General features: G+C 42.4%; 1 protein-coding gene across 1 annotated transcript in view; it reads right to left on the bottom strand.

Moving 5' to 3' along the window:
* CAPN9 (calpain 9) overlaps positions 1-19,601 on the bottom strand; it is a gene marked incomplete at its 3' end in the record, with an annotated part of 565,834 nt that overhangs the window by 452,156 nt on the left and 94,077 nt on the right. The window contains exon 6 of the mRNA XM_082250935.1: positions 2,416-2,499. Within this exon, the coding sequence (XP_082107061.1) occupies positions 2,416-2,499 (84 nt within the window). The remainder of the gene's footprint in view (positions 1-2,415; positions 2,500-19,601) is intronic.

Below are 19,601 nucleotides of genomic sequence, written 5' to 3'. Positions count from 1 at the left end.
CACCAGGATTTATGCTTATTGATGTGTCACTGTGGATTAGTGGTGTTATATTGGGCAGACTAGATGGGCCAAATGGTTCTTATCTGCCGACACATTCTATGTTTCTATGTTTCACCCTGTTTTGTTTTTTTCCTTTTTATATGTGTATTGTTGATATTGGGACAAATATCCAATTTTTTGGAATATAAATATGATCCTTTTTATTGGAATACACATAGCCAACAGTCATAGAATTTAGTAACAGAGCTCAACATTTGTATTCCTTTTAATTTTGCTTCAGCACTGGTATTATGTGCGGTTTGTGAAGACAGCTGTGGGAGTTTTGATTTTTGTTAGATGCTGAGCACCAAGTGCAGTTTTTCTACCATTTAGGTAATATACTGTATCTCAAAAGTCTAAAAGTTAAAAGGCAAGCTCAATGCACATGGCAGTACATAAGTAGAAAATATATTCTCCCCAAAAAAATAAAAATAATAATAATAAATACTTTACTGGCATTTTTTAGAAATGAGAAAAGATAAATATGGTATAAGAAGCAAAAAAAAAAAAAAATATTTATGGTATATTATTAGATTATTATATAGACTATATAATTAGATATTCCATAAAGGTGCCGAACCCGTATCAAAATAACACTAGCTGCTGCCCCTTTAAATGTGAAAACACATTAGTGCGAAAATAAAAAATTCTTAAAGTAAGGCGCTTTTTTAATGGGATTCATTCATATAGGTCATATAAGAATAACCCTATTAACCTGTGTATAACATAAATAAATAAGAGTATCCAACTGTGATGTTATTTATCACTTCTATACGTTTCAAAGCTTAGAGGTAATATGTAAAACAAAATTAAATAAATGGTATCAGTCTATGAAATAATTTTGATTGTGTTAAGTGCTCTCCACTTTAAAAAATCCCACCAACATAGTGACTACTTTTTTTCATAATATAGGTGCTCCATCACATGAATAGCAAATATATAGGCTCACCAAAAGTCCCCAGGGACCAAAAAGACTTATCACAATTACGAGCAATCAGATCGACCAGGAAATCCTCCTAAATCGCCTCTCAGATAGCTAATGGCAATTACATAAAGGCAAAAAAAAAAACACCAAATAATAGTGCAACCCTGTTTTATTATATGTTAGCCACCAACAAACAGACAATGGTTATGTTTACATATATGGTGACAAAACCGGCACCGGCTCGAATGCAATTAATGATTGCATCCCCAAGCAGTACCAATTGCAATCTCACCCTTCGCTAGATACTCCGAGAAGCTGGCCGGCATGCATTTCACAGAGTCGCCGGACGGGACGTCAATGGTTTACAGGAAATGTAGACAGTGAACGTACATCAATGCATTTCGCCATAGGGCGTCTTCAGGAAATCCGGTCACTGTCTACCATAGGGTAGTTGATATACCTGAAAAATGCTTCCAATTGGTGAACCACTGTAAAGCGCAAACAACTTTATTGACATACCAATCTCAATAACCATTACTCTCTTGTACTAAACCAAAAAAGAAAAGAAATATTCGATTTGTCTCCATATACATTCTAGTAGTAAAATACTCATATACTCGATGCTCTTACAATAACCAGTATATGAAACATAATTATCTGCACAAATACTAAAATGGCTAAGTGGCCTGGTATTGTTCGGGGGGGGATGAATGCTGGGATAAGGGTCTGGTATGGATAGCGGGGACGGACGTTTTTTTTTTTTTGGCGTGGGGTTCCCCTTAAAATCCATACCAGACCCGAAGCCGACAATACATTACAGCCGCGAGCAAGTTTAAATTGCATTTTTTTTCTTTTAGAGATGTCAGTATTTCCGCAGCATGATCCATACATCGTACAAATGCGCCACTTTATAGGCACATTAAGGGGACCCCCAGGTACGATATTTACATTTTTGATTTTTATTGTTTCACTTTAAGCATTATTAAAATCATTGTTCCTTTAAAAACGATTGTTTTAAAAAACATTTTTTTGCATTGATACATGTCCCCCAGGGCAGCACCCTGGTCCCCATACACTTGTTTATGGCAATAACTTGCATATAAGCCTTTAAAATGAGGCCTTTTGATTTTTCATGTTCGTGTCCCATAGATTTAATAGAGCTCGTATGAACTTTTTCCCTGTTTGAGATGTTCTGGCACAAACCGAACAGGGGGGTGTTTGGCCCATTACTATTCTTGAGTATGTTATTTTGCTTTTCTTTATAATAAACTCTTTATGGGAAAAAAAAAAGCATCTTAAATCAGCATTTCCAGAGAATATCAACATGTTCACAGTAATAATAGATTAGATAGGATTCAATCACCAGGGTTTTATTAGGAGCCACATACTATGCGTTTGCTTTAATTATTGTTACATACATGTATTCATAAATAGATAGATATGCTACATACCACATCCAAGCCAGTTATTGTGTAAGCATGACCTTTTACAAGTCCCTGGGGGGTTTTTGCTTCTGTTTCAGCAGAACTTGTAATCTATAAAATAAGCAGAGGAAAAAATGGGATTCAGAGAAACAACAATATATATCAAATAATTTAGATATTTATATAGTGGTTTTTTTATTTATTTATTTTTTTTAATATAGAGCATTTTTTAAAGCCAAAACACAAACACAAAAACAGATATGAAATAATTTGGCATAAGGGCGAAATTTCATAAAACTTAAAGGATAAGTACACCTTTTTTTCTAAATTCCAGTTCCCCTTTGTACTAATAAACTAATAAAGTACAAATAAAAGGCAAAACGTTTTAGTTTTGGATAGAGCGGAGAGGGATTAGAACACTTGTCAGTTTTTATTGCTGTCTGTGTCCCCATGATGAAGATTCAGCCTCTCTATTTTCCTTGTTTACCATTATCATTCAAAGTGAAAGTAAACGAAAATACACTGCCGGATGTGATAGCCAAGAGAAAGGCAGTTTTCAGCATTAAGTTCCAGATAGACACTTGTTCTATAGGAGAAAATGGCTGACTGGATAGAACATCAAGAACCAAGAATAGATAACATTGAGGAAAAGGGCATCTGACAGATGGACGGATCTTCAACACCCCTCTGAGAAAAGTGACCACCAAGGGATCTTATGCCCATCTTTTGTTGGTTGCGGCAGATATAGCTGCTACCTGTACCTTAAGGGAACTTAGGCCAAGGCCTAAGTCAAGACCTGTTTGAAGAAAACCCAAAATATTAGTAGTGGAGGGGAAGTTGGGGTCAAAACCTTGACCAGCTGAAAAAGACAGGAACTTGTTCCATATGTTTGAGTACACTGCATTCGTTGTAGTTTTCCTGGTATTCAAGAGGGTAGATATGACTCCTGGGGAACAGCCCAAAGACTCAAACCTTCTTCTTTCAACCTCCAAATGCGAAGATCCAATCTCGGAAGATTCGGGTGGGATAGACCTTGCTAAGACAGTAGTTGAGAAAAAAAGAGGAATCCTGATTGGGAGGACCCACACTGAGGCGTATGGCTAGGGGGAACCAAGGCCTCTTCGGCCAGAATGGAAGGATTGTCAGCACTTGCACCGACTCTCTGAGGAGTCTCTGGAGGAATTTCAAAATCAGTGGAGGAGGGATGGCATACGCTGTGGAGAAAATCCAGGGGCATGACAGGGCATCCACTGCCTCCGCTTGAGGATAGGGGAGGTGAGAGAAGAACCTGGCTAGCTGTGTATTCTCTGAAGTGGCAAACATATCCACTTAAGGGGGGATCCCAAAGGCTGAAAATTTGGTGGAAGATGTGAGGGTGTAGGGCCCACTCGTTGTTGTCCAAAAACGTCCTTGACAATGTGTTTGACTCTGTGTTCAACCTGCCCGGGAGATAAACTGCCCTGAGGTCTAGAAGGCTTTTCTCTGCCCAGAGCTATATAGGCTTCACTTCCATTAGGAGGGATCTGCTGAGAGTTCCACCCTGTCTTTGCAGGTATGTGACTGCTGCCCTGTTGTCAGACGGAGTAGAACCCTCTGTCCCTGAACTAGGGATGCCAGAGAGGTTAGTGCACTCTGCTCTCATTTCCAGGATATTGGATGCAACCCCCCTGGTGGGGCAAAACCATCTTCCTTGCAGTCTGGTTTCTCCGCAATGGGCTACCCAGCCCTGCCCACTTGCATCAGACGTAATTATGGTCAAAGGAAATGAGCCTAGGTGACGGGGATTGGAAAGATTCTTCAGCTTCGTCCACCAGTGTAGGCTTCTGCACATCCTCTTGATTAGTCAAATTCTCTGGGAAAGATGCTGTCTCCTCCACTGTGCCAAGAAACCTGTCTGAAAGCATCTCAAATGCCAGTGGGACCAAGGCACCAGGGGAATACATGAGGACATCGTACCTACCAGACTCAGGTACTGGGAAGCGGTTAGATTGGAACTCTGGATAACCTTGATCATCCTTTGCATAAGAATGGTTGCCTTCTGAGGAGGTATTGACACTGTCCCCAGATGTGTGTCGAACATAGCGCCCAGGTAATCCATCTGCTGCATAGGAGATAGTTGAGATTTATGAGCCACCCAAATTCTGTCAGAGCCTGCAGAAGCACTTCTCTGTGGGATAGGAGTTGATCTGGATTGCTCGCTAGGAGGAGGATATCATCCAGGTAGTGGTATACCCTCAGACCCTTCTCCCGAAGGGGAGTCAGAACCGATATCAAGATTTTTGTGAATACTTGGGGAGAGGTGCAGAGACTAAAGGGTAGAGCTTTGAACTGTAGACGGACTCGACCCACTGTAAACCTCAAGAACTTCTGGTAAGACAGGAGGATTGGGACATGCAAGTAGGCATCCTAAAGATCAATCGAGATTAACCAATCTCCTGGCTGGACCACCTGAATTATTGTCTGCAAGGACTTTCGAGGTTGATGTATCTATTGAGCCTTTTTAGGGCTATTAAAGGTCTCCATCCGCTTGTATTTTTCTGGACCAGGAAAAGCATGGAATAAAAACCTGTGAAGCGCTTTGCCACAGGGATATCCACGGCTGCCCCCTGGAGTTGAAGTGATGTTATGAAGTGAGACAATGCCAGAGCTTTTATTGGAGAGCCTGGGATTTTTGTCTTTTGGAAAGATGCATGAGGGGGGAGGAAGAGAGAACTCCCACCAGTGTCCTGAGTGAATTGTTGACAGGACCCAAGGATCCTGGCAATGGGAGGCCCAAACTCGGAAAAAATACTTGAATCTGGCCCCTACAGGAAGAGACTAAGCTCTCCTGGCATCAAAAAGACATTGTCATCTCCTCCGGGGTGGTAAGAGCCTTGCTTTTATGTGAGTTCAAAAAGGAGACCGGGTGCCTCTCCAGGATCTTCTGTTGTCCCTCTGCTGTCTGAATTGCCTAAAGTCTCTAGGAGTTTGACAGAGGAAACCTTGAGGTAAACCAGACTTGCCCCCTGTCCCTCTGGAAATGGCTTTTTACAGATTGTCCCTGAACAATGCTTTACCATTGAAGGGGATCTTGCACCAATTTTGTTTTGATGCAAGGTCGGCCATCCAGGGCTTTAGCCATAGGGCTCTTATCGCCATAACTAAGTGAAGCATGGATCTTGCAGAACAGCGAATAGCTGCTGACCGTTTAAGCTCTTCTGGAGCTTTAATTATGTCATCCCTGGGGACTGCCTGGCATAAAGCAGTTTCGATATTTTCCGTCCAGGCTCTGATGGCATTTGACATGGAGGTGAGAGCAATAGCTGGCTTACAAGCAGCTCTTGCGGCTAAATAGCTTCTTTTCAGATCTAAATCGATTTGCCTATCCAGTGGGTACTTGAAAAAAGCGGAGTTTTCCATGGGAAGAGTAATGTTCTTGGTGAGAGGGACCACCACTGCATCCTCTATTGGCATGGAATTCAGTGACTGCAACTCAGATTCTCCTAAAGGGCAGAGTGTATCAAGGCAGCCTAAGGTGAACTTCTTGTCTGTTTTTTTCCACTAATCTTTGATGATTACTCTTATCTCCCCCATCAAAGGAAAAACAATTTCTTTCCTTTTGAGGAAAGGAAAGTATGTCCTAGATTTCTGTGGTGGTTCCTCTGGATCTTCCCAAGAGATCGCAGCCTTGACTGCCTGAATAAAGGGATGTACCAAAGCGTAGCTAAACCCAAAGGGGTCCGACTCCTCCCAGGATTCCTCCGAGAGGTGTTCTGAAGAGGCTTCCCTAGCTGGGCGGCCTGAAGGAGGCAAAGAGGTGCTAGCCCGAGGGGCCTGGAGCGTTGGGATCTATATCCTGAGCTTGAGCCCTAGGAGGGGCTGGTTGAACGGGAACTAGAGCTGCCAGCTCCAAGAAGGAGTCTTTCCAACATCAACTACCTGCTGACTCTCCATCTCCCGGTTGGACGCATAGTCCCTAAAACAGCCTTTGCAGACTAACTTCTCCGGTAAAGGAACAGTGCCACATGCCCAACATTTCTTCCTTGAAGAGTGAGAAAGAGGGGAAATGGTACTGTCGTCGTGATTGTGACCTCTTCGAAGATCTGTGGTGGGTTTAACGGGATCTGCGATCTGGGCTGTAATCGTTATGATGTCCTAAAGATTTCCTGGATCTCTTGGAATTAGCAGGGCTACAACAAAAGGATACTCATCACTCCAAGTGAGCACTTTTTTTTTTTTGTTTAAATACTCACGTACGATGAGCACCCAGGACTACAGGGGAGCGGGACAGAGCAGAGGGGGACTCTGAGAGGAAAAAAGAAAAAGTGGAAATCTAGAGGCAATTGCACAGAACAAGTGCTTAGAAAAAAATGGAGAGGCCCCAGAACATAGAAAGAACATGCTGCAGCGGGCCGAACCACACATGTGCAAACCAATGGAAGAAGAAAGAAAAGAAAAAAAAAAAGACAGAGTGAGCTGATCTTCTGGCAAATCCTACCGGACAGACATCATATTACTTAATGGCAGAATGTGTTCCTGTGTTGTTACACCAATATGTAAGATATAATATAATGCATAGTCGTGGTAAGGTCTTTATTTTTCATCATTATACTGCCATCTTGAGGTTATTTCGGTTGTTGCTGCACTTGCCTTTCTGTCTCTCTTTTCTGTGTTCCCTCCTGTCCCCTCCCATTGATGATGTATTTCCTGTTCCTGCTTCTTTATGTTTGTGGGAATAGAGATGGCCACATCTGTCTATGCCTTTCACACAATCTGGTCGCATCTGGGAACACATTACCATGTTTTGACCTGCAGATACTATTTTCTGGTGTCTGGTGAGTTCAGCTATCTGATAACGATTGTCCGTGGTGATTTCATCTACTTATACAGGCCAGGAATAGGTCTCAGCAAGGGATAAGTCACTATTACAACAATTGGAGTCAGAATAGTTTCTATGAGGATACTCTGCATAAAAAAGCCCTACAATTTCACAGAAGAGGCTCCCAGTCTTATCAGTGCTACAAGTGACCCAAGAACAGGGATTGCGTACGGGAGAGGCTGAACTCGGCAGAAGCTGCCAAAGGCAGAAGTATTGACATGCTGCTACTCTTCACCAGTCAAGATGTATGAGGAAGAAAAGCACTGGTCCTGAGGGAGGAGTCGAGGCGGAGCTCTATCACTAGTATGCTGCCATGGAGGCAACAGGAAAAAAATGTGCCTATAGTGCTACTTTAATGTACCTTGGTTGCAGAAAAATAAAAACTCCTTGATTTTTAGAACAAGGTCTTACCTTAGCCCTTGCTTAAGGTGACCAGATTTTTAGAATGAAATCCAGGGACAGTTTTTTTTTATTGGGAAATGGTAAACTATTATGTAAGCATATTTTCCTCAAATGATAAATGCAGTGTATGTTTTTATGGAATGATTGTATGATATATACGTTATCTCTCACATTTTGTCTATGAAAAAAAAAATATATACTTATTTTTTGACATATGACGACAAAATGAAGATAAGATAGAGAAAAAACAGAGTGCAGAGTACAGAGTGTATTACATAGAGAATGCAGGGCTAAGGAGCACTTTACATAAAGAGTGCAAGGCTAAGGAGCGCTTAGGAGTGTGTTACAGAAAGAATGCAGGGCTCAGAAGTGCACTACAGAAAGAATGCAGGGCTCAGGAGTGCGCTACAGAAAGAATGCAGGGCTCAGGAGTGCGCTACAGAAAAAATGTAGGGCTCAGGAGTGCACTACAGAAAGAGAATGCAGGGCTCAGGAGTGCCCAGCAGTGCAGCCTCACCAGTGCCCAGAAATGCAGCCTCACCAGTGCAGGGGATCAGAGAGAAGAGAGGAAGAGGAGAGCCGGCTGGATCATCACACAGGCCGGCGTCGCCTGCTGTGACAGCTTTAATTTGCATCGCAGGGCACCCCGCCATCACACAAGTCCTGCCTCCTTGTTTGGCTCCTATCTTTGATAGACAGCACATGTCCCGGCATTGGACAAGTGGGCTGTCTATCAAAGGAGCTAAACCAGGAGGTGGGACTTTGTGTGATTGCAGGCACCCGGGGCAAGCCACCCCCCCCCATTGGTATGCCCCTGGCTTTCGACGCCCACCCCCCCCCCCCTCTGCCCCACTGCACCTAGTGCCACCCCTGGCTGCCAAGGAAGAAACCAGGGACAGACTTGCTCAGGGGACAGTGTCCTCAGTCCAGGGACAGTGTCCTCAGTCCAGGGACTGTCTTCAGAAACCGGAGACGTCTGGTCACCCTACCCTTGCTGTAACTCTTAGAAAGCTACAGAGACTTGCTGGTAGATAGATTTAGGAAGGACAATCCAGTAAGACACAGGAAGGAATTTACCAGCTGAACTCATTAGCGCACACGCATCCTGCACTGACCTTATTAAAACTCACACCCTTCACCCATCAACTATGTTTATACAGCATCCCCAGCTTCTCTCCACACATGAATTTGCCTTGCTTGTCAAGGTAGGCTGCCACAGCTGCTATGTTTGCAATGTATGCATGCTAAAATCTCTGAGGCTACATGCCGGCCAAAGGGCTGTGGGTTTGACACCCCTGATGTAGTGCAAGACCTGCCCTATATAGTGATTGGATAGATGGTGTCTCATCCTATTTCATAGATTGGTAAATCTAAAGGAGATTGTACAGTGTATGGCCACATTTATACACCTAAAACTAGTTGCACTTTCAGGGCCATTAATTGTTAATGGCACAGCAAACACACATTTTGGCACATGAAAAAACGTGTGACAGCAAAACGCACTCTATAGCGTTATGGTATGAAGGCCCCACTTACACCCAAAGACCTATTTTTCCGCACCTGTTATCCAAAGTCTGCAAAAGAGACACCAGAATTTATCCATAAAATCTCTAATCGTTTTCCGAGTGCACGAAATTGTGGCCTCATCATACAGACTGGCTCCCCAAGTCATTTATAAAACAAAGAAAGCTTGAATGAAAATGTAATTTTTGTTGGCTTTATAAATGTCATTATTGCTGCAGCAGGCTCTATACATGGTACAGATGTGCCACATTACAGGCAGACTAAGGAGACCCCCGGGCACTATATTTAAGGGAATTTTTCATTTTTTTTTTTGTCATTTCTAATTTTTATGGTTTCACTTCAAGCATCAGTAAATCACTGTTCATTTAAAAATGATGTTTACATATAAGCCTTCAAAATGAGCACAGGGTTTTGTTCGACCCATCTCTATTTATATTTTGTACATGTAGGAATGCATCCAGCTACATTTTAAAACAATTGTGACATTGGGGTTTTTTGCTCAATGGTAGTCCCAAAACAGTGAGTTTACCGCATCCCAGATATATATTTCAGGATTTTCCAGTCCACTTTTTATTTAAAAGCACTTCAAAGTTCATATAGGTTTGTCTTCCTACGCAAGGGGGTTCTCACCATCAATGCAATAAACATAACATTCAGCCTCCTGGTTCTCTTGTGAGAGCTTTACTGCTCTGATTAGTACCGCAGTGGTCCTCCTGACCATCAAACACGTCCAGTGTTCATGCACAGATGCTGTACCTCAGCTCTTTGTCTTTATCCATAGCTCCCTAGTTGCTCTGTTCCTCCTGGACTCTCTCTCAGGCTCAGGCCTTGGTCTGTCCCAACCTAGACAGCATGGTGCACATGCCTAAGCCTCTACCATCTAAGTTTAATGGAGACCGCCAGATCACTTTTCCCTGGACAAATCCTTGAATGATCCTGCCGTGAATCTTAATTGCCTTGAGCCTTAAACCCTTTGCTTCTCCCATGAACTTCCTGATTTAAGCCAAGTCTCTGCACTTCCTGGTTGCCAGAATATTGTGCCTTCTCCAGCCAATATCTTGCTTGTCTCTCCTGCTGCCGCCCGTATCTTCGATACCATTTGTTATCGACATTTGGCTTGTTCTTTGACTACACTTCTGCCTAATCCCAACCTGCAACTACTTGTTACCTATCTTTGGCTTGTTCCTCGACTATGCTTCTTCTTGATCCCTACCTGAAAAATCTGCTACTGGACCATGGCTTGTTCACCTCCTGGTGGGGCGATCCTGGGGACCACGACTCGGTGCTAACACGCAGCAAAATCAATCTCCACCATCAGGAGCTATGGTAAACCCCAGTTAGTACTTAGATTCCGCACATCAGGTGAGCCTGCGTCATCTGCCAGGGTGATCTGCCTGTGTTCCTAGCCTGCTGAGTGAGCGGGACGGAGGAGGAGGACGGAGCCAGAGCGGAGAGAAGGTCATCCCCTATGTACACCTGGAGTCCATTGAGGTCTACCGGTTCCATGGTCCTATCCGGATGTTCTGTGGCTGTTCGGAGAGGAATTGGGTTGTCTATTCGTTTCTGGTGACTGACTTTGCACGCCTGTTTGACCTTCCTTAACAGGGGGTCCAACTGTCTGGTAAGGGTACATCCTTTATTGTTTGTGTGATCTCTGCCAAGAAACTCCATTTGCAAGAATTTTGTTGGATCTGTGGCTACATTTTCAGCATTTGAATCCTATTCCTCCACATGGACTTATGGACATTGGTTCACCTCCTTTCCTTTAGTTAGTTATTCCATTTAGTGGCGCTGTACCATCTTTACATTGTCTTTTTGGTTTGATATACTTTGTACTAGCAGCCTTTTTTAGCTCATTGTTCTTTGTGCGCAGCTTTCTTTCCATTATTGTCTATATGTTCATTTGCAAAGTTCAAACGCTGATTTTTGTGGTGAGGACGTAGAAGAGGTTTTCTTCAGATGACTCTTCCATGAAGACCATATTTGTACAAATATCTCTTTATAGTGGAATAGTGTACCACAACTCCAGTGTCTGCCAGATCTTTCTGGAGGAATCATGCAGTCAAATGTGGGTTTTGAATTGTTTTTCTCACAATCCTGCGAGCTGTTCTGTCTGATATTTTTCTTGGTCTTCCAGATCTTGCTTTAACTTCCACTGTTTCTGATGACTGCCATTTCTTAATTACATTCTGAACAGAGGATATTGACATCTGAAAACGCTTTGCTATCTTCTTATAGCCTTCTCCAGCTTTGAGAGCGTCAACTATTTTCAGTTTCAGATTTCTAGCCAACTGCTTAGAAGATCCCATGGTGCTGATTGTTGGGGCAAGGTCAGATGAGTCTGGGCATTTAAAACCTTTGAGATTGACATCACCTGGTCTTCCCAGATGATGATTGAGAACAATCCATGACACTGGCAGGTCTTAGCCTTGCAAAGGGGGAAGTGCATGCTATAAATTATGCAGGGTGCCCAAACTTTTGCAGACGCCTTTTTTTGGTTTTCTGTAATTTTGAAAGTGTCAATGATGGAAATAAAATATAACTTTTGTTGACATATTATAAGAATGTCTAGTCTGTAATTTGATGCCTTTTGGAGATTTTTCCATCTTTCCTTGGCTTCTTTATGCACATTAATACAATTTTTTACCTGGGGTGCCCAAACTTTCGATCCCCACTGTATAACATGGGTATACATACCTGTACTACTATTTAAGCCTGTACGTGAAGCGACCAATTGTATATGATCATGCAATGCCTTTGTTCTTGCAGGACTTCTGGTCTCTTCCTATATTTATGCTCCTGAAGAAGCGGTTAAAGACCGCAAAATTTGTCGAGCAAGGCCCAGTTGCAGACTGCAGCCCAAATATATGCTGTCTAAGTATAACATGGGTATACATACAGTACCTGTACTGCTATTTGAGCCTGTACTTGAAGCGACCAATTGTATATGATCATGCATTTGTGGTTGTAATTGTTATTTTTATCATGTTTGTAATAAATAAATTATTCATTTTTATGCAAGAGTTTATTATAATCTTTATGGTACCATTAAAATCCCCTTTGCCCCCTACATTTCCCTTCCCCCTTCACTTTCCCTGCTTTTTTGGCACTTGTTGCCTTATTATTCGCATTTTGGAATAAGGCTGTAACATAACAAAATGTGGAAAAAGTGAAGCACTGTGAATACTTTCCAGATGCACTGTATCCCCCTTTATTCACCTCAACAGATAATAAATTGAGTTCAGCTAATCTTTCCTCATAGCTGAGCTCCTCCATGCCTCTTATCAGTTTGATTGCTCTTTTCAGCACTTTCTCCAATTTTTTTTTTTTTTTTTGTTAACTGGTGCCCAAAACTGAACTTCATATTCATGAGGTCTTCCCAACGATTTGAACTGGGGCAAAATTATTTCTCACCATAGGTGTGCACAGCCTATTGCATTAAGGCGTGCACCCCAAAGCTCAAACACACATGTGCGTGTGTGTATACTGTATACAGCATATACAGTATCTCACAAAAATAAGTACACCCCTCACATTTTTGTAAATATTTTATTATATCTTTTCATGTGACAAGACTGAAGAAATTACACTTTGCTACAATGTAAAGTAGTGAGTGTACAGCTTTTATAACAGCGTACATTTTCTGTCCCCTCAAAATAGCTCAACACACAGCCATTATTGTCTAAACCGCTGGCAACAGCAGGTGTGTTAAATTTGGTTTTATCGCTCTCACTCTCTCATACTGGTCACTGGAAGTTCAACATGACACCTCATGGCAAAGAACTCTCTGAGGATCTGAAAAAAAGAATTGTTGCTCTACATAAAGATGGCCTAGGTTATAAGAAGATTGCCAAGACCCTGAAACTGAGCTGCAGCACGGTGGCCAAGACCATACAGCGGTTTAACAAGACAGGTTCCATTGAGAACAGGCCTCTCAATGGTCGACCAAAGAAGTTGAGTGCACGTGCTCAGCGTCATATCCAGAGTTTGTCTTTGGGAAATAGACGTATGAGTGCTGCCAGCATTGCTGTAGAGGTTGAAGGGGTGGGGGGTGAGTCTGTCAGTGCTCAGACCATACGCCGTACACTGCATCAAATTGGTCTGCAGGGCTGTCGTCCTAGAAGGAAGCCTTTTACAAAATGATGGACAAGAAAGCCCGCCAACAGTTTGCTGAAGACAAGCAGACTAAGGACATGGATTACTGACGGGACCAAGATAAACGTATTTTGGTACAGATGGTGTCAAGCGTGTGTGGCGGCAACCAGGGAAGGAGTACAAAGACAAGTGTGTCTTGCCTACAGTCATAAGCATGGTGCTGGGAGTGTCATGGTCTGGGGCTGCATGTGTGCTGTCGGCACTGGGGAGCTACAGTTCATTGAGGGAACCATGAATGCCAACATGTACTGTGACATACTGAATCAAAGCATGATCTCCTCCCTTCAGAGACTGGACCACAGGGCAGTATTCCAACGTAATAACAACCCCAAACACATCTCCAAGACGACCACTGCCTTGCTAAAGAAGCTGAGGGTAAAGGTGATGGACTGGCCAAGCATGTCTCCAGACCCAAACCCTATTGAACATCTGTGGGGCATCCTCAAATGTGGAGGAGCGCATGGTCTCTAACATCCACCAACTCCGTGATGTCGTCATGGAGAAGTGGAAGGGGACTCCAGTTGCAACCTGTGAAGCTCTGAACTCCATGCCCAAGAGGGTTAAGGTAGTACTGGAAAATAATGGTGGCCACACAAAATATTGACACTTTTGGACCAATTTGGACATTTTCAGATAGGGGTGTACTCACGTTTGTTGCCAGCGGTTTAGACATTAATTAGTGTGTTGATTTATTTTGAGGGGACAGTAAATTTACACTATTATACCAACTGTATACTCACTACTTTACATTGTAGCAAAGTGTCATTTCTTCATTTTTGTCACATGAAAAGATATAATAAAATGTTTACAAAAATGTGAGGGGCGTACTCTTTCACTTTTGTGAGATACTGTAAATCCAGTTCCGAGTTTATCCCTCTAGGCTGTAATGTGTCTAAAGAATGAATCTATTATACTTCTCACTTTCTAAGAAGTAATTCTCGATTACCACCCCTTCTAGCTTTTTGTACCCCATCTATGACCATACATTTTAATTGGGATACTGTGTGTCCTTTTTCTAAAAAATGTCTAGCAAGTGGTAGTTGTACCAGCTTGTCCCTGATAGAATATTTGTATTGGGCGATTCGGTCTATAATTTTCTGGGTCATTTCACCAATATAAAGTAAGCCACGTGGGCATTTGATAATATAGATGACGTATGACGACTGGCATGTATAGTGACTTTTAATTTTAAAATTATATCCTCTATGTGGGTGTGAGAAACTTTTCCCTTTAATCATTGAGTTGCATTGTATGCAACTTAAACATGGGTATGAACCTGTATTTTGTGGCCCTAAGAATGTCATTATGGGACTGGGTGTATTATATTGATCAGTCTTCACCAATCTCGTAATGTTCTCCCTTTTCTATATGAGGATAAGGGGTGTGTGTGAAATTCTGGAATGATTGGATAATTTTTCCTCAAAATGGACCAATGTTTTTTTTATTATTTTCTGTATATGAAATGAAAATGGATGGAATTGAAACACAAATGGGATCATGTTACTCCTAATTGGAGGTACTCTAATAACCATAAGATTATTTTGCTCCCTGTTGATCTTTTCTGATGGATAACCTCTTTGTGTCGATCTCTCCCCCATTTCCTTCAATCGTTTCTCACATACCTCTGGATTATTAACTATTCTTTTTACCCGAGTTAGTTGGCTTTTGGGAATAGATTTAAAGACCTCAGCTGAATGAAAGCTATCAAATTGTAATAATTGATTGCAGTCTGTAGATTTAATATACAAGTCGTTTTCAATATGACCATTTTTGATTGTCCGTGTAGTATTTAAAAAAAGACATTTCCATTTGACTAAATGCAATGGTAAATTTTAAATCAGGTATTAAATAATTGAAATAGTCATAAAACAATAATAGGGTTCCAATGTCACCACCCCATATCGCAAACATGTCATCAATAAATCTGAAACATCCCTTACAGTTCTCTAAAAAATAATATGTTATTATAAACAAACAAAGTTTCAATCATGTTCATAAATGTGTTAGCATGTGTGGGTGCGACATTAGAACCCATCGCTGCCCCCCTGAGTTGTAGAAAGTGCTGTTCTTTAAACAAAAGTTCTCTTCCAAAACCACTTGAAATAGCTCTAATAAAAAGGATATTTGGGTATCAGTATATACTATTTACATGGGAATCAAGGAGCCAGTTTCAACAGCAATTTCCCTTAACTTATTAAAAAAAAAAATTACTAGTATCCCATATATAGAATCTGGTGTTAATTACCAATGGGGACATGCATTTGTCGATATTTTGCCAATGGTGTTGTAACCGATTCCATACCTGACACTATCGATCATCCAGGTGGATTAAATGAATCCCTATGGATTTTAGGCATCACATACAGCTGCAAGAAAAAGTATGTAAACCCTTTGGAATGATATGGATTTCTGCACAAATTGGTTACAGCTGCCCTGCCCTATAAAAAACACACACCAGTTCTGGGTTTGCTTTTCACAAGAAGCATTGCCTAATGTGAATGATGCCTTGCGCAAAAGAGCTCTCAGAAGACCTACGATTAAGAATTGTTGACTTGCATAAAGTTGGAAAGGGTTATAAAAGTATCTCCAAAAGCCTTGCTGTTCATCAGTCCACGGTAAGACAAATTGTCTATAAATGGAGAAAGTTCAGCACTGCTGCTACTCTCCCTAGGAGTGGCCATCCTGTAAAGATGACTGCAAGAGCACAGCGCAGACTGCTCAATGAGGCGAAGAAGAATCCTAGAGTGTCAGCTAAAGACTTACAAAAGTCACTGGCAAATGCTAACATCCCTGTTAGCGAATCTATCATACGTAAAACACTAAACAAGAATGGATTTCATGGGAGGATACCACAGAGGAAGCCACTGCTGTCCAAACAAAACATTGCTGCACGTTTACAGTTTGCACAAGAGCACCTGGATGTTCCACAGCAGTACTGGCAAAATATTCTGTGGACAGATGAAATCAAAGTTGAGTTGCTAAGAAGAAACACACAACACTATATGTGGTGAAAAAGAGGCACAGCACACCAACATCAAAACCTCATCCCAACTGTGAAGTATGGTGGTGGGGGGCATCATGGTTTGGGGCTGCTTTGCTGCTTTAGGGCCTGGACGGATTGCTATCATCGAAGGAAAATGAATTCCCAAGTTTATCAAAACATTTTGCAGGAGAACTTAAGGCCATCTGTCTACCAGCTGAAGCTCAAAAGAAGATGAGTGTTGCAACAGGACAATGACCCTAAACATAGAAGTAAATCAACAACAGAATGGCTTAAACAGAAGAAAATATGCCTTCTTAAGTGGCACAGTCAGAGTCCTGACCTCAATCTGATTGAGATGCTGTGGCATGACCTCAAGAAAGTGATTCACACCAGATCCCAAGAATATTGCTGAACTCAAACAGTTCTGTAAAGAGCAATGGTCAAGAATTACTCCTGACCATTGTGCACGTCTGATCTGCAACTACAGGAAACGTTTGGTTGAAGTTATTGCTGCCAAAGGAGGTTCAACCAGTTATTAAATCCAAGGGTTCACATACTTTTTCCACCTGCACTGTGAATGTTTACATGGTGTGTTCAATAAAAACATGGCAACATTTCATTCTGTGTGTGTTATTAGTTTAAGCAGACTTCGATTGTCTATAGCTGTGACTTAGATGATGATGATCAGATCACATTTTATGACCAATTTGTGCAGAAATCCATATCATTCCAAAGGGTTCACATACTTTTTTTGCAGCTGTAAATGACTGGAGTAACTGGATATTCAGAAGTTAAAAAAGCCTGTGTCTCATTGTCAATTATTCCTTCCCGAACAGCAGATGTAACTATCCTTTTTATTCTAGATTGTTTTCTGATAATTGCCTCCATACTCCAGCTTCATATTTATCTGTGTCCATTACAACAATTGCTCCACCCTTGTCGACTGGATTGATATCGAGGGTGGAGCAATTTTCTAATAATAGGTTAATTATTGGATGCTACTGACAATGTGTTGGGGGATGGATTCGCTATGTTTAGCCATATCCTAGCTTAGTGAATAATGAATTGAGGATGTCTGTGTTGCTTTAACCACTTCCCGCCCGCCCTATTACAAAATGACGGCGGGAATGTGGTTGAGTTATCCTGACCGGACGTCATATGACGGCGGCAGGATAACACCGCTCTGGGCGCCCCCCGGGGGCGCGCAGAGCGGCGATCGGTGATGCAAGGTGTCAGTCTGACACCCTGCATCTCCGATCTCGGTAAAGAGCCTCTGACGGAGGCTCTTTACCATGTGATCAGCCGTGTCCAATCACGGCTGGTCACATAGTAAAACAGGAACAGCCGTTGATCGGCTTTCCTTAGTTCGTGCCTGACAGGCACGAGTAAAGGAGCGCCGATCGGCGGCTCCCCTGACGGGGGGGGGGTCGGCACTGGTAATCAGATCATTGATTACCAGTGCAGACCCTCAGGGGGGGGATCTGCCACTAGATCCACCAGGGATGCCCACTATGACCCCAGGGATGCCCACTATGACCCCAGGGATGCCCACTATGGCCACCAGGGATGGCAATCAGGGCTCAGGGAGCCCCCCATTGCCCTCCCCATCAGTGATGCCCACCAGTGTCCTCCCTATAAGTGCTGCCCACCATTGCCATCCTTTAGTGTCGCCCACCAGTGCCCATTATTGCCCACCAGTGCCGCCTATCAGTGCCCATTAGTGCCCATCAGTGCCGCCCGTCAGTGCCGATCAGTGCCGCCCGTCAGTGCCCATCAGTGCCCACCAGTGCTGCCTATCAGTGCCCATTAGTGCCCGTCAGTGCCACCTATCAGTGCCCGTCAGTGCCGCCTATCAGTGCCCATCAATGCCGCCTATCAGTGCCCAGAAGTGCCGCCTATCAGTGCCCACCAATGCTGCATATCAGTGCTACCTATCAGTGCCACATATCAGTGCCTATCAGTGCCGCCTATCAGTGCCGCCTATCAGTGCCACCCCATCAGTGCCACCCCATCAGTGCCACCCCATCATTGCCTCCTCATCAATGCCTGTCAGTGCAGTCTCATCAGTGCTCATCAGTGCAGGAAAAAACTTATTTATTTACAAAATTGTATAACATAAACAAAAAAACTTTTTTTTTTTTTCAAACTTTTCTGTCTTTTTTTATTTGTTTAGCAAAAAGTAAAAATCGCACAGGTGATCAAATACCACCAAAAGAAAGCTCTATTTGTGGGGGGAAAATGATATAAATTTGGTGTAAGTACAGTGTTGCATGACCGCGCAATTGTCATTCAAAATGCAACAGCGCTAAAAGGGGAAAATTGGCCTGGGCGGGAAGGGAGGGAAGTGCCCTGTATTAAAGTGGTTAATTGCTAATTGATGGCTCAATGGATTCCCAATTATTGTTAAACATACTGTATATTATATGTATATATGTTTATATAAAGAAAATACTTTTATTTATTTTTTATGATCCAGTGGTGTATAGGATTACAATATATGACATTGGAGGATATTTTGAGACAAAAATATTTGTGATTGTTACATATTTACCATTGTAAAAAAAATGTATCTTTCTATTATTACGTTATTTATTGGATGCTACTGACAATGTGTTGGGGGATGGACTCGTTGTGTTTAGCCATATCCTAGCCTTATGAATAATGAATTGAAGATGTCTGTGTTGCCTTAATTGCTAATTGATGGCTCAATGGATTCCCAATTATTGTAACATGAGTTAGATGTATTTCTATCTGAAAAAGGGTGCTATCATACTGTAAGATCCTGGTACTTTCAGTACCTTTCTAGCCTCTTACTTCCGCATTGCGTTCCACCATTCAGGTAGGTGGAACGCATATAGCTGCATGTCTCTTTAACATCTGATGACGTCATCACTAGGCGCCGCTCTGAGCGGCTATTTCAACCGACGCTGTGCACTCACAAGGTGTTCGTGCAACCGCTCGTTATACATCCCTGTCTGACGCTGCCGAATCCTCCAGCTATCTTCCTATACCTGGATTGACCGGAGCCTCGCTACCTGATCCTTTACCTCGCTACCTGATCCTTTACCTCGCTTACCAGCTAGTGATAAGTACCCCGCAGGGGATCCCTTCCTATCAAGTCACATGCTATCTATTCTTGCATATTAAGAACTGTTGCTAAACTCTAGGATATATGCACTACAATATCTATCACCTGCATCGTTACCTAGATTGCTAGCTCTTGAGCCTACTACCACCTGTAACTTATCTCCTTGCATTAACTTAGCATCTCCTGTACACTTCATCTGCTAT

Source organism: Pelophylax lessonae (genome assembly GCF_965119305.1).
Source record: "Pelophylax lessonae genome assembly, chromosome: 3".
NCBI lineage: Eukaryota > Metazoa > Chordata > Amphibia > Anura > Ranidae > Pelophylax > Pelophylax lessonae.
This window is presented reverse-complemented; position numbering and strand designations above follow the sequence as displayed.